At 41.1% G+C, this 16217-nt stretch overlaps 1 protein-coding gene across 1 annotated transcript in view; it reads right to left on the bottom strand.

The window, feature by feature from the left end:
• Nucleotides 1-16217, bottom strand: part of WARS1 (tryptophanyl-tRNA synthetase 1) — a 572087-nt gene that overhangs the window by 469968 nt on the left and 85902 nt on the right. The window contains exon 2 of the mRNA XM_044074563.1: nt 3768-3955. Coding sequence (XP_043930498.1) covers nt 3768-3881 — 114 coding nt within the window. The 5' untranslated portion in view covers nt 3882-3955. The remainder of the gene's footprint in view (nt 1-3767; nt 3956-16217) is intronic.

The raw sequence follows: 16217 nt of genomic DNA, 5'->3' as shown, positions 1-16217 counted from the left end.
AGGAGGAAAGGAATATTCCTGATCAGAAGAAGAAACTGAGGAAACAGAAGCCTGATCAGAGGAATCATAATAAACATCCTGTCCTGGCCTTTTGTCTGGAGGGGATGAGAACCCCTAATCATTGTAAGTAAATCTTCCGCCATCTTGAGTAAATGTTTCTGTGACTTGGGAGCCGGTTCAGAAGAGGCCTGTGTTGAAGTCTTTGATTTAGAAGGAGTCTTTACCTTTGTCTTTGGCTTTGCCTTTACTTGAAGCTGAGTAGGCCTGAAAACCCCTTCGGAAGCCGGTACCTGCACAGCAGCTCTGGACCCATCCGAAGGAGTGTTGTCCAAAGGTCCTGCAACAGATATTTAAAGGTCTGGTTGGCTCCTCATGAGAGTCCGTTTCGGCCGTCGGTTCTGAAATGGCTGATGACAGGGGCTGCAAAAGCACCTCACTGACGACGGCCGAACCTGCAGCTGGCTCCACATGTGCACTATCATCAGATTTGGACCTCAGAGGCCTGTCTTTATCCTTGCGACGCTTGTGAACTCCGGTAGATGGAAGTGTATCCGACGACATTTTGTAGTTAAAGCGTCTACCGAAGTAATGAAAAGCAAAATCGTACCTTCGCTTAATAGTACGTTGATTGAATCCAGCACAAAACCGACAACTAGCTACGTCGTGGTCAGGGCCCAAGGAAGGAATACAGTAAGAATGAAAATCCTTATGAGGTATTTGCTTCCCACATGAAATACAGTCATTAACTTTTTCTGACATCGGAGTGGAGCAAGAAAAAAAGTTTCCCCAACGGGGTACTTAGCTTTGAGTGGAGAAGAAAGTCTTCGGACCGAAGTACGTAGAAATATTCGTCAGGAGTCAACCGACTGGCACTAGCGAACTGCTACCACCGCACGGCAAGAAAGACTGGAGAAGATGGCGTCAGCTGTCAGCTTTATACTCCTGGCGCTCTGACGTCAGGGAGTAGGGTTGAACAGCCGACGCCGGACCCAGACTTTGGAATTCTGGCCGACCGAGGGCTGCCTGCCGGCAGGGGAGAACCCTACAGTCATGACTGCAACAGTGAAACACGATGAACATCAGCACCTCAGAACTACTGTAGTTCATGGAAATGGAGTACATCCTTAAGAGTCTGTAAAAGCAGGCATTACATATTCCAATAACAAAAAGCTCTCTCTACAGTTCCTTATGTCCACACCTACATATGAGACATAATCTGAAGTGACCCTGTAGGCTGCATCCCCTCACACATGTGAGCCTCAGTTTCCAATGGGGCTTAAACCACAGACAGCATGGATGAGTACATGATCCCCTTCCACAACACACACAATTACACACACACACACACACACACACACACACACACACACACACACACACACACACACACACACACACACACGTGCGCGCACACACACAAGAACATGAGAGCAAGCTAAGCCTCATCATCACCCTTCTCTCCTATGTCAGCTCCAAAAGAAGTCAAAGACTGTAGCTGAGCTTGAGTTGCCTAGTGGCAGACAGGGCTTTATCCCTCTGTGGCATAGCGCATAAATAAATAAATAAATAATCAATCCTCTAAGATAAGTACCGCCCAAAGTTGCATAAGTTATTCCCTCCTCTGAGTCCAAACAACACCATATTTCCCAATTCCTTTTTTTACATTAGCAGGTTACTTTCTGTCACTACCATGGGGCTGCTTGAAACAAATGACTTGCTTTTGGTTGCTGCAGTCTCAGAACATGGACTAGGACAGCTTCAAGACTTAGGCTGTAGGTGCCTCTACCTACATATACAGGTTTCTTTCTCAGAATAACAACCATTCAATTTCATATACTGCTGAGCTTTGCTTCTAATGTATTAAAACAGCCATGTATTATCCAATTAAAACATCTGCTTGTCTCAAAAGTCATAATACGGACACTACAACATCCTTTAATATAAATCCTGAGTTGCTATGAAATACATATTTTAGACTTAAAAAGGAAGCTGCTGTTGTGTGAACTAGGCAACACTACCAGAGAACCTGCACAGAAATGCAATTAAAAAAAAAAACACAACTTGTCAATTTTACCCATTCTGACATGCACCTGTCTACATAGTGCAGCCTTTGAATTTCTTATACCCACAGTCACTGTTACTATGTGGATGAAAAGAACTCCCGAATTACCAATAATTTCAATTACTACATTTTTTTTTGGGAAGGGGGTCTTGATGCTGGTTACTTAGCTTTTGCAGGTGCAATCTCAAAATATGGATTGGTACTGTGTCAAAATGCTGTCCATTGTATCCCTATTTCTCCTCATTATCTATCTTAATTCTTTATTAGACAAACATCCATTGACTTGTCTTTACTAGGCTTAACAAAAAATTATTTTAAAATCAGCTGCGGTGATATATATATATATATATATATATATATACATATATATATATATATATATATACACACACACAATGTATATATGTGTGTGTGTGTGTGTGTGTGTGTGTGTGTGTGTGTGTATATATATATATATATATATATATATATATATATATATATATATAAAAACTTCCTTTATTAATACTGTCTCTGGCTCACTAATGTAATGCAGTTTGCAGGTTTGTTCCCAATCACATCTCAGTATTTTCTTACTATTTTTTTCACATGCATCTCTTTAGTAAGAATTTATCTGTAAGAGGGAACCTCCGGTCAAGGCTAAGTCTATGAAAAGGGTTCTTGGAAAAGCTACCTTACCAGGTCAAACAAACAATCAGCTTCTTGGCAAAGACGGATAAAACCCAGACTGACATGCTCAGCTAGTAACTCAGGAACAACAGGAAAATGGGGTCAGCAGTCAGTGCCAGATCACCTGACTTGGGGGGGGGGGGGTGAGGCAGCTCATGTCTGCTCTATTGCTACTTGAGTAAGGGCCCGGGGATGCACAGTTAGCACAGGGTCCAGGGATATGCTCACCCTCAAAGCACTACAGGGTGTACTGTTGGCAGCAAGGAAGCACCTGGGCCAGTTGCAAAGATTATAGGATTGTGTGACAACTGACATGGGAAGAAGCTTCACGTTTGCCAATGGGACTATGTAAACCAAAGGCTAATGATAACCACCCTTTACTGATGTCTGGATAATGGAAAAATAACCCTTCTGACACACAGTTCTCTCCCCCAGCACAGGCAACGTTGTGATGAGAAATTAGACTGGGCAGAGATGAAAGAAGAAATTACGACTGTCAGCAAACAAAGAGGAGAAAATGCCAAATAAATAAACAATGAGATTTACATTTCCAGGTGCTTAGTCAGCCCGTCTGGCAGCACAATTCCACCGCTACTGTTTGTAACAACCTCAACACAGAAGCTACACATTAACAAAGGTGCACAAAAAGTAGCTTGTAATGTCGTTAATCAAGACACTTCAGTAACTACATGGATAAGGTGTACTGAACATGCAGATTCAGACCACAATCCAGCGTCACTTACAGAATGTAAGTGTGCTAAAAACAAAAAAATAGTAAAACACACTGCCTGACATTTACAAGGTGACAGTCTGTGGATTAAAAAAACAGGAAATTAACTGTAAATTGTTATATTATGCTACTTTACTTTTGCATTTGTATCTATACATGCATCATGTTACCATCAAAAAAGCAAAACATAAAAGTTTGTATAATAATACTGATAGTGTAAAGGGCAATAAACAGAGACATTTAAAATAGAAGTTCACAAACAATGCATAAGCTTAAAACTAAAGTTGCACTATATTCATACTGTACCTTTGATGCCTTCTTTGATTTCAAAGATCTGACCTCATTTCCTTGGGCAGTCACTTTTTCATACAACTCCAACGGAGACAAAGAACAGTTGGTATTCACTGAATAATCGGACATATTGCACAGATTCCTTTCTATGGAAACTTTTTGGTCTGGTGATCAAATAAATCTAAACCAACTGAAGTCCAAACCTGTTTAAAAAAAATCAAGAGTGATTAAGTCCACCATCCAATATTATAAGTAACCGTCAAAAAGTGTGTGAAAGACATTTCTGCAAGAATATCATTGACCAGCCTTCTTTTAGTAACTGACTTGGGGTAGGTGTGTGTGTGTGTGTGTGTGGGGGGGGGGGCTTTGAAGATGCTTGAAAGGATGAATTCTTGTGCATATAAAAAATGAGCAGTGACGTTTCCAAAGTATAAACTACTAAAAACCACAGCTACCAGCATTCCAGCAAACTACGACAGAAATGGGTAAAAATTAATATTTTCACTTACTGAAAAAAGGCTTAGTGAATTATCTGCTTTCTGCCAGATCTCTGCATGGAGTTCACTCACGTCTACCTCTGTATTCTTCAGTTTCCTCCACGTTCAGCTCACTTAATGCCCACTTTCCCCTACATCATTTATACATTTCTTAAATTTGAATATGAGAGCATTGAACCTGCTTTACTAAATTCATGTGCCGCTGTGACTGCAAGATCCAAAATACTACACAGTTTTAATTTTGTTAATTACCATTGTGGGCTAGCTTCTTAACCTTCATTCTCCTTCAGCCCTTTTTGACACTGACCTATCCTCATGCTAAGTCTTCTGACTCCACCCCCTCCTCATTTTGTCATAATTTTCTCTCATCATCAGTTCTATGCATGCTTTCTCCTTCTCTGTCCATCTTGTCTTCTGGATGGGAGCCAATTAGAATGCAGGTAAGAATATGTAACTTATCCATACCGGTTTTGATCACATTTACAAAGATTTACTAACAGAAAAGACTGTCTGCATATAACTGAATTGTTCTGCATGCTTTTACATCAATTAAGAGACCTTCTGCATTTAATTGAATTACATTGCAATGAATTAAAATGTTTAAGTGATTATGTGGCAGTTATCACGGAATGTTTTGCACCACCGACTTCCACAGTATCCTTGAAAATCTGTCATCTTTCTATGACTTTTAAAAAAGTAATAAATCAGCATGTACTGTGTCTTAAATGCTAAATGTATACATTTCTTAACTTTGAATATGAGAGCACTGAACCTGCTTTACTAACTTCATGTGCTGCTGTTGAGTGCAAGACCCAAAATACTACACAGTTCTAATTTTAATTACCGCTAGCCTCATGTTCTGGTGCTGAAGTGTAGCACTTTTTTATTCTGTTATTGTGAGGACAATACATTAGCAACTTACATATTCAAAGATACCAATGTGTGTTACACCTTTCTGTTGGTGACTGTTACTTTATTTAATAACCCAACAGTCGTTAGTGAATCGTACGTTTTACCTAGTTACATACAAATTTTACAGGAAGATACTGATTCCCATGCCCAGAACACCTGGCTGCTAGTAGAATTTAAAACTAATTTTAGGCTCCAGAATCGAGCAACATTCACTGCTAACTATAAACTGGTTAATTCTCAGAGTCCAGAAGAAAGTGCTATTTTCTGCTGGTTCGATCTTTCAAATGTCTGAGTGGGCTTATTTAATTTACTGAACTAGCTGAAGTCTTTATCACTTCTGCTATTTCTGGTGCAAGATTATATTAGATTAAAACAAATAAATAAATAAGAAGACCTGTTCTTTTTGGCAACGTTTACTATCAGTTCTGATTTGCAGTCAGAAACAGAGGGTTAACATGGTGCCAAAAGTCTTGGTATGACATCTTAGGTAATCTAGAACTATCCAAATATAGGCTGGGAAACCTACGTCACCACTACCACACAAGCACAGAGATTCCTGGACTTTGTCACTACAAATGCCCTGAAAAAAGTAGTCAAGACTTTGTCAACACAAATGCCCTAACAATTAAGAGTACCAACCACTAGGTGGAATAACATTTTGGACCTTGTTCTTAATTAATACAGAAGCATTTTGCACCATCCCTTGCGTATCTTCATCACTTGTTAAGTCTTAACATAAAGCTGTCTCCTTAGAGATAAAAGTGAAACCAGAGATCCCTTCCAGCCAAGGTACATTTAGAAATTGCTCCAAGACAAATTAACTGTTCCCAAGTGATACACTTGCAAGCTTCAACAGATGCAGAACAAGTACATGGCAAACTCCAGAAACAAACCCACATTATGGAACCATAACATCAACATGCTTTAAAATAAAAGGAAGAGAATTTTGACCAAGGGAGAGAAAAGTAATTCCCAGAATTATACAACCCTCAGCACTGAAACAAAGAACTGAGGAGCTTAATATAATCCACCAAAGCCAAATCTGTGGTTAAAATAGCTACCGAAGCCAAAGGCAATCACAAGGCCTTTTTTAGTTATGTTCATAATCTCAAATGCACCATGCAGCAATGCCTGGAGACTATTTTCAACGATGTTACACAAAATGTGGCTGATAAATTTAGCTCTAACTTTACTGCTCTCTCCCCTCAGTCTGTCCTTCAAGATGTACTTGAAAAGTACAGTTTTGTACCTACCATAAATGTAGATGTTCGAAGATCCACATTGCTGCAGTCCTAACACTTGGGTAGTCCGCTGTCCCAGTCGGCCCGAATACCAAAGTATATGGCTGACGTCGGTCAAGGCGCATTAGTCTGACGTCAGGACGCCAGGGTACAAATGCGCATGACCGACGTCATATCCTCAGTCTTTTCTTGCCCCAGATGTCAGAAGACCCTAAAAAGATGAGGCTAAAACCAAAAAACACTACACACTCTTGCACCAAATATATATACAATACATACAAATTTACAAGAGTATAACCTCACCCACACAATCACCCCTAAACACAGAGGGGAAGGAGGGAGGGTAAATTGGACTGCAGCAATGTGGATCTTCGAACATCTACATTTATGGTAGGTACAAAACTGTACTATGTTCTTCATACCACATTGCTGCAGTCCTAACACTTGGGTAGAATCCCAAAGCAGAGGTAAGGGAGGCTGGCAAATCATAAGGAAGCAGGAGCTGACAACATGCCCTGCAAAATAGCCGTGGCAAAACCAGCCCTAGATTTAGAGTAGAGAGGAAGGTGGTAATGCTTAGAGAAAGTATGCACTGAACTCCAAGTAGCTGCCTCCAAAATATCCTTAGTTGCCACCCCCCTTAGAAATGCTGTAGAAGTGGCACTAGCCCTAGTGGAATGAGGCCTAATCCCAGCTGGAATCTCCTTGCCATGATGGGAATAACAAAATGCAATGCAAACCCAATCCACTTAGAAATAGTTTGTTTTGACACAGGCTTGCCCTGAGAAGTCAAAGCAAAAGAAACAAACAACTGCTGAGACTGCCTAAAATCCTTAGTCCTGCTTAAATAATAACGAACTGCCTGTGTACATCTAAAGTGTGCAAAATCTTTTCCCCTTATTTTGGGGATCTGCATAAAAGGTAGGCAAATGAATAGTTTGGTTTAAAGCCACACTAGAAACCACTTTAGGCATAAAGGAAGGATTAGTACGTAAAGATACCCTATCCTTATGAAAAATCAGGAAAGGCTCAACCGCCATAAGGGCCTGCAATTCAGACACCCTTCTTGCAGATGTAATGGCTAACAAAAAGGCAGTCTTCCATGACAAATATTTCAATTCAGCAGTAGCTGCAGGCTCAAAAGGTTGTAGAGTGAGTTTCTCCAACACAAAATTGAGGTCCCAAGCAGGAGTAGGAGCTCTACGTGGGGGTCTTATATTCTTTGCCCTCTAAGAAATTGCTTGAACAAAGGATGAGAAAACAATGGTGGGTCACAATCATAGTGAGCTGAAATTGCTGCAGCATGAATCTTAATGGAAGAGAAAGACAAACCTTTGTCCAATAACTCAGTAAGATATTGAAGAGCCACACTCAAATTTGGCTCAGAAACATCCAAATCCTTTGCTGCACACCAAAATAAAAATCTCTTCCATTTTCCTGCGTACACTTTCCTTGTACTAGGTCTTCTGGCTTCCATAATCACATTCAAAACTTGTTGAGGAAGCTGAGACCTGCTATGGTTCAAAACAGAATATGCCAAGCTGTTAGATGAAGAGAGTGAAGCTTGACATTGAGCAGATGCCCGTCCTTCTGGGACAATAGGTGTGGAATCAAAGGTAAGGGCCATGGAGGCTTCCTTACCAGACTCCTCAGCAATGGGTACCAGTGCTGCCGAGGCCAATCTGGAGCTATTAAAATCATCCTTGGCTTGTCTTGTCTGACCTGTAGAAGTACCTTTGGGAGGAGAGGCAGAGGTGGAAAGGCATACACATGAAGATTTTTCCAACTGAAAGAAAGAGCATCCACTTTCCAGGCTGTGTGATGAAACCTTTTCGTGCAAAACTTTGGCAGCTGGTGGTTCAGTGGAGAAGCGAACAGATCTATGTCTGGAGTTCCCCATGACACTGTCAATGTCTGAAATACATGAAGATCCAGTTTCCACTCGTGGGGATCCATGATTTGCCTGCTTAACACATCTGCTAATGAGTTCTGTGCTCCTGGCAGAAACCTTGCTTGAAGATTCAGCTGTAAGCTTAACGCAGTCTCCCACAAAATCATTGCTTGCCTGCATAGAGGATAAGAATGTGTTCCCCCTTGTTTGTTGATGTACCACATGACAGTTGTGTTGTCTGTTAGAATCAACACCTGCCCTGGAAGAAGTAAATCCTTGAAAGCCAGTAATGCAAACTGGACTGCTAACATCTCCTTCATGTTGATATGTAGATGCTGCAGTCTGGCAGGCCACTTGTCTTGTATCCACTTTCCATTCAGATGAGCTCCCAAAGCTGTGTCTGAGGCATCTGTCGTTAGAATCTGACTCGCCTCTGGCCGGGTCACAGAGAGTCCCTTGTTTAGGTGACATTCCTGAGCCCACCACAAAAATTCCTTTTGAATGCAAGGTATTATTTGAATGACAGTGTCCAAATCCTGGCAGTGCTGTGTCCATACATTTTGAGATACCATTGTAGCTTCCTCATATGCAGTTTGGCATTGGGAAGTACCAGAATACAAGATGCCATGAACCCTAAGGCTTGAAGGACTGTCCTTGCAGTCAGCCCGGACTGATGAGATAGTTGATGGAAGTAAAGAGAAAGATTCTTTTGTTTGTCCGGGGTTAAAAGGCCATCCGGTTGCTGTATTCAGTCTCACACCCAGAAAGCACATGTCTTGAGAGGGTACTAGACTGGACTTTATTTCGGTCACAGAATACCCTAGGCATCTTAGCACTGCTATCACATATTCCAAATGCTGAAGAAGCACGTCCCTTCCTTGAGCCAGAATCAGGCAATCGTCCAAATAAGGATAGATTTGTATTCCTTTTAGCCTGAAGAAAGCTATCACTGGAGCCAGAACCTTTGTGAATACTCTGGGCGCAGTAGATAAGCCAAAGGGCAATGCAGAGAACTGATAATGAGAATTCCCAGCTCGAAAACGCAGATATTTCCTGCAAATTAGTCTGATAGGAACATGAAGGTAAGCTTCCTTGAGATCCAAAGTTACCATCCAGTGATCTTTGCCCAGCAGAGGTAAAAGCTGTTGTAACGTCAACATTTTGAACTTGGGAATGTCCAGATAAGTGTTGAGAATAGACAGATCCAAAATTGGTCTCCAAGTGTTCCCCTTTTGGTACTAGGAACAGGCGAGAATGAAATCCTAGGCCCCTTTCTGGCACAGGAACCGCTGAATGGCCCCTATTTGGAGCAACAGAGAAATTTGCTTGTGAGCCTCTTTCCTTTGTTGAGGAGGAATGTCTGGCATGCCTTTGAAAGGAGGCAAGGTATGGAAATAAAACCTGTAACCGTGGTGAATGATATCCAATACCCATCTGTCTTGTGTAATTAAACTCCAGTTTTCTTTGAAAAGTGCCAACCTTCCTCCCAAAGGTGCTGCCAGACGAGAAGATTCTGGCAGCTGAAAAGGCAGGTCATTGTGTCTGTTTACGAAAGGACTGACCCCTGCCCTCACCAGAAGACTGAGCAGGTGAACTCCCTGTTCTAGGCCTAAAAGAACCTTGAGCTCTGCCTCTACCACGTCTAGACCTACCCCTAGACTGGGAATCATAAGCAGGATATGTCCACCCCTTGGTAGGCCAATTTCTACTAAACTGGAGGCTGAACCTGCAAAAAATCTTTAACAGTCTGCATAGACTTAGCCTCGTCTTCCATTTTCTTTAGAACTGCTTCCACAGGCGAACCAAATAACACATCAGATTGTAAAGGAGCATCTAAAATCCTTGTTTTCACATGCTCAGCTAAATTCTGATCCCTCAACCAGGCGTGCCTGCGAAGAACCGAACCAGTGGCAGCCACCCTCGAAGAGGCCTGCACAGCATCAAAACCACATTGCAAAGAATGCTTACCCACCTGTTCAGAAACATGAACTAAATCCTGCAACTCTTTACACTCAATACCTTCCGCCAAAGCATCTACCTTAGACTTTAATTGTGAAAGGAGATAATTTTGGTATTTCAACATGTGAAACTGGCAATTCAAAGCTCTCATGGCCAAAGTGGAAGAAGTATACACTTTCTTTCCCCATCTATCCAAAGCCCTAGCCTCTTTATCTGGAGGAACAGGATTTTTAACAACAGAAACCTTAACACCTTTAGGCCCCTGTGAAACAGTTTCTGGGTCTGCCCTAGGACTCTTAAAAAGATACTTATGAGCTTCAGGCACCCTATAATATCTATCCGGTTTAACTGGAGCAGGAGGCAAAGAGTCAGGGTTCAGAGAAGCCTCTGCAAAAACATCCTCTACCACATCTAGAACAGGAGGCATAGCTAAAGGCCTATGCTGGGGTAGAAACAAAAATTCCCTAAGCCTTTTCCTGGAATCAGAGAAATCCTGACCTTCCCATTTAAAATGTTCCCTCATGGAATGAAGAGTCTCTGAAAATGAAAAATCCTCAGGAGGAGAAGCAGAAGGAGTAGAATCATCTACATCAGAATCAGAGTAAGGGGAATACTCCTGCAAGTCTTCAGCCGAAGACTCAGAAGCATCCGAACACTGCTCAAAACTCCCAAGCTCAGGTTCCACCCTAGGCCTCTTATCAGGAGGGGGCATAGAACCTCTAATCATTGTAATCAAATCTTCTGCCATCTTAAGCATATGCTTCTTAGGTACAGACCCTGAAGAACTAGGGGTAATTCCAGAAACCAAACCTGGCCTGCCCCTGGGAGAAGCCTTGGAAACAGCAGGGGAGGGCCTAACCACCTTAGGAAGGGAGGGAAGAACAGCTACCTGAGAAGCCCCTTCCGCCTGGCCTACCTCCTGAGAGGTCACATCTTGCAGTAATAAAGTCTCTCCCTGGGATTCCAAAGAAATTTCTGGCTGAACCCCTGGCTCCACCGAGCCCTCTAAAGAACCGACGTCCAGGACGGACGGTTCTTCCAGCCTAGGCTTTGCTGTTTTGTCCTTGCGCTTTTTTGACGAAGCGTCGGAGCATCCGACGGCATTTTATAATTACACCGCTTCCCAAAAACTAACCTGGCACAATCTAATCTCCTCTTTATAGTGCGTTTATTAAATCTAGCACAAGAGCGACAGCCAACAACGTCGTGCTCAGGCCCTAAGCAAGGTATACACAAGGTATGGTAATCCCTATGAGGTATCTGTTTCCCACAAGAAATACAGTTATTCACTTTTTCTGACATCCGGTAAAATACTGAGGGAAGCAAAAACCAACATAATCCCCAACGGGGTACTTAGCCAACTTGGATTCGGTCTGAAACTCCGACTTCGGAAAATCTCAGAACGCCAACCTGCCCTTGCAAAACTGCTTCTGCATCGGACCACGCGGCAAAAAAGACTGAGGATATGACGTCGGTCATGCGCATTTGTACCCTGACGTCCTGACGTCAGACTAATGCGCCTTGACCGACGTCAGCCATATACTTTGGTATTCGGGCCGACTGGGACAGCGGACTACCCAAGTGTTAGGACTGCAGCAATGTGGTATGAAGAACATCTAGCATGCCTCCAAGTCCTAAGAGAACTTATCAAAAGTTATAAATACAACATCAATGTATCTTGACAATACCCAATGCATCTTAAATAGCATGAAGCATGATTTAGCCATAGCCCTAATGACACCAGTCAACCTCAGCCTACATACAGATTTTGTACCAAGTGAATGGAGAACAGCAACAATTATTCCCCTGCATAAGGGAGGACATTCCACAGACCCAAGCACTTACACACCCGTAAGTCTGATCAGCCTCACATGCACAGCCATGGAAAGACTTATAATGGAACTAATCAGTAAGGATATAGGGAACCTCTAAATACAATGGACTGTCTCAGTTTAGATTTGTCAAGGGCAGGTCATGCTTGCTCAACCTGGTGGACTTTTTTTAGGAAATGTCATCAATGCAATGGATGAAGGCAAAACTGCCCACATTGCATACCTCAACCTGACCAAAGTTTTTGACACAATCCCCTACTCAGGCATAGTACAAAAGCTAAATAAAATAAGCCACTATGTCATCTACTGGATTGTCAACTGGCTTATAGATAAGGATGCATGAAATCAAAACAGGGGTCATTACCTTCCCAAAGAGGCAAGTCACCAGTGAAGCCCCCAGGGTTCTGTGCTGGGACCTCTCCTGTTTGGCATCTACTTTTCTGAAGTAAAAGCCAATACCAAAGGGCTCTGCCTGACTAAGTTTGCAGATGACTTCAAGTTAGGAATAATCACTGAATCCCTAAACAGTTTGGCCATTCTGCAGGAAGGCTGGTTCCTAATAAACAACTGGTGTCAAAAGTGCTTTATTGTATCCTTTGGGAAGTCTTCTATGCTGGGGAACTACCACATTGACTTTATGCCCCTAAGAGTTGACCCAGTTGTTTGGGATATGGGAACATATGGGAAAAGTGACCTAACTTTCGATAAACATGTATCTAGTCATAAGAAAGTCCTTCTATACTGCCCAGCTTATAAACTAAGTGATTGTGCCTAGATCTAGGGGTGCCATTGTCCCATTTTAATCAACACTCACTAGGCCAATCACTGAGTACAATATCACATGCAACAACTAGAATGCCCACAAAGATAACTTACTTAAGGGATACCAAGCCTACACAATATGTCCTATAAGCGTCGACTCAGAACCCTGTTACCATACTCTCTATCCTGTAGACATTTAAGCGGTACAATGTGTCTAGTATACAAGGCATCCTCTGACTCAATATTGATGGCTTTACTGCGCATCAGCAAGTCAGATGGGATCAGAAATACCCTGTCTATAGATATAAACCTCTTCTGCAACATACCTGTCCCTCTAAACCATTCTGTTGATATCGCCCAGAGGATACAACTGCTCTGGAACAGACTCCCCAGTCATGTAATACAAAGCTCATCCCTATCCATATTCAAGTGCAACTTGGATCTAGGGATGGGAAACAGAAAATGTATCCCAAGACTGCCTCCTGCACATGGAGAGATGATGTAATGGACAGAGGCAGTTCCTAAATGCTTTATCCTATGCACGGGTCCTTTCAAATTATCTCTGGCACTATCCCAGTTATTCTCATTAATTGATCATAGAATGGGTAAGAATAATCTAACATCAAATGGGATACATTAATTCGAGCTCCAAAAGGGAAATTGGCTAGGCTTAAAATGGCTCATATGGGCAGCTAGCCTAGTACTTGCCTACGAACCCATAACAGCAATTCCAATGCTATTAGAATGCTAACCTAATTCACATAACTCCATGCTACACTACTGGTCTAGCTAAAAGGCGCATGCTCTTATTAAACTGAACTGGCAAAATGAAGACTAATGGATTTAGATTTTGTACACATAAGCAACTAAATTTATTCTTCCCACAGTAATTTGTAATTGCCCACCATATACACTTTTTATTTTTCATGTACTAAAAGCCAGTAAAACAGTAAAGGGATTTGACTGAGTTTACAAATTATATCAATTAGCTACTTCCAGCCTACAGTTACAATTTTTCTGCCTGCCTCTCTTCAACAATGGCTTATCATGATTTATTTATTTAAATTAATTTTAACAGGCTGCCCCCATAGCAATAAACCTATACCTACATAGCCAATCCCTCTAATGTCTCTGTCCTACGATATGCCCTTACATCACTTCCTGCTCCTTAAATCAAATTAAATTGACCACAACCCTCTCAAATGTATTAATTCTTCCTTCTGTTCTTACCTACCGTACCAACAATACTAAACACATAAACTAAACAACTTTACTTACAAAAACGCAACAACAAGTAGTTATATACCAGGTATACAAATAATCTATAAAAATTTAACTTATCTGACAAAAAAACAACACATTTGGCAACTCTATCGCCTCAATTAAAAAAAAAAAAATCACCTTTGGGAAAATGGACAGATTCTTAGACAAACTATTCTACCTGACACAGAAGCTTAGACTAGCAGGAAACTTTCAGCTCAATCCTGGCTCTCTAACTAGCTAGTACAATCCTATTTTCCATCCACAAACAGCAAACATTAACACACCCTGAAAACATAAAGGCTCAATTCTTGTAGCAACAACAACAAATGGACTCTATTGGAAGAATGGATCCTTTCTCATAAGCCTCACATTAACGCACTAACTGAAACTTTGGCCGAAGTCAAGTCAACTTCCATCCCTCATCATTCAGTAGAGAAAATTACAGCATCTTACAAAGTACAGCTGAAATTAGATGTGAGGAAGTTGCTATGTTTCTAACTAAACAAGACCTTTCTCTCAAATGACAAAAACCCAAATGGATTCGAAGTCACATAACTTTACAGAACAAGCTAAATCTCTTCATTAGGTGCAGTATTTACTCCAGCTCACTCTTCCGTCAGCATTATACAAAATGGAATTAATGTCATCCTAGGTGATTTTAATCTCCATGCCAATAAGCATGATGAGACAAAACTATTTAAAAAAAATAAAAAAAGGCCAAACACAACAACTGGGAACAGTACAACAATTGACCTTATAATTACTAACATAAAATAAGAATATGTCCAAATACGTATTCATCCCGAGTCTTCAAAGATCACTATCCACTTATTTTGAATTGATCCTTCAAGGTAATTATCACAGGTAGGCTGTTTCCACAAAACAAACAACTGCTTTTGGACAACTACCTAAAGTATTCTAGACTGGTGTCGACTACAGTCACATGTGAATCAAAGATGCTCATAAATCCTTCAATACCCTCTTGAATAGTCAAGAAACTCAACAAAAAGAGACTTAGAAAAATGCCCCAACACACGGAACATTAAATGAAATGTCAAGGAAAAGGAAAATGCAGGAACAAGACCCCACCCAATATAAACCTTCATCAGCAGTAAGAGAACAAGACTACTGACCAATAGGGCTAAAGTCTTGGATCTAAGATCAAGGCAAAACAGTTGTACCGCAAAAGCTAAGCTATTCTGGAAAGAAAGAAACACAGCTAAAAAGAAACATTCCTGACACTCAAACACATCAACAACCGATATCAAAACCTCAGCTCCTTTCTCTAGTGACTTTGCTTTATGATTAACAACAATGGCTTTATACACTTCTTTAGTACTCAGACTGCACTACTATCTGCCACTGATCATAAGACGTGCACTTTTGAGACAATAAATCGTATCTTCTCAATTCAAAAACTGCAAAATCTCAACTTTGATGAAAACACTATATCTTTATTTAAAACCTAAATGCAGGACTAACCACCCCTATCACATCCAGGCTAACAATTCTACTTGAAATAAAGACCCTTAACACTGGAGTGCCACAAGGCTCAGTTCTTGGACCTCTGTTATTCTCCCCTTTTCTAAATTACATCACTCATTACTTTTCCACTCATATGTGTGTGCAGATGATATCCTTCTGATTGAATCTCACAAAATCCACAAATCACCGCAAAAGTCCACGCAGTCTCCGTTTACAAACCTTTGCAACTGGCTTCACTGTAATAAACTACAAAGCAAGAGTTCCAAACCTAATGTTATGATCTTTGCTACCAAAAATAAACCAACTTCATTACATCTGAAAGTCTTAACAGACCTAAAAGGGAATATTATTCTAATGGGTGTAATTCTTAACCTCATTAAACTTTAATATTCGCACAGTTAAAATCTCCAGTAAGGTATTATGACAACTAAAACTAAGACTTTCAAACCTATCCACCCCAGCAGCATGCATGGAATTAGCTTAAAATGCCATAATGCCAAAAACGGAACATGACCTCCTTAAAAAAGGTATTGGGAAATAAAATGCATACATAGTTATTGCCCAACTTCCAAATCAGAGTGCAAAACTACTCCCTTAGAAAAGCCAAGAAAGCATAATCATTT

This window comes from Protopterus annectens, chromosome 6.part0, assembly GCF_019279795.1.
Source record: "Protopterus annectens isolate FY-2018-M chromosome 6.part0, PAN1.0, whole genome shotgun sequence".
In the NCBI taxonomy this organism is placed as follows: Eukaryota; Metazoa; Chordata; order Ceratodontiformes; family Protopteridae; genus Protopterus; species Protopterus annectens.
Note: the sequence above shows the minus strand (reverse complement) of the source record. Positions and strands in the feature narration are given on the sequence as shown.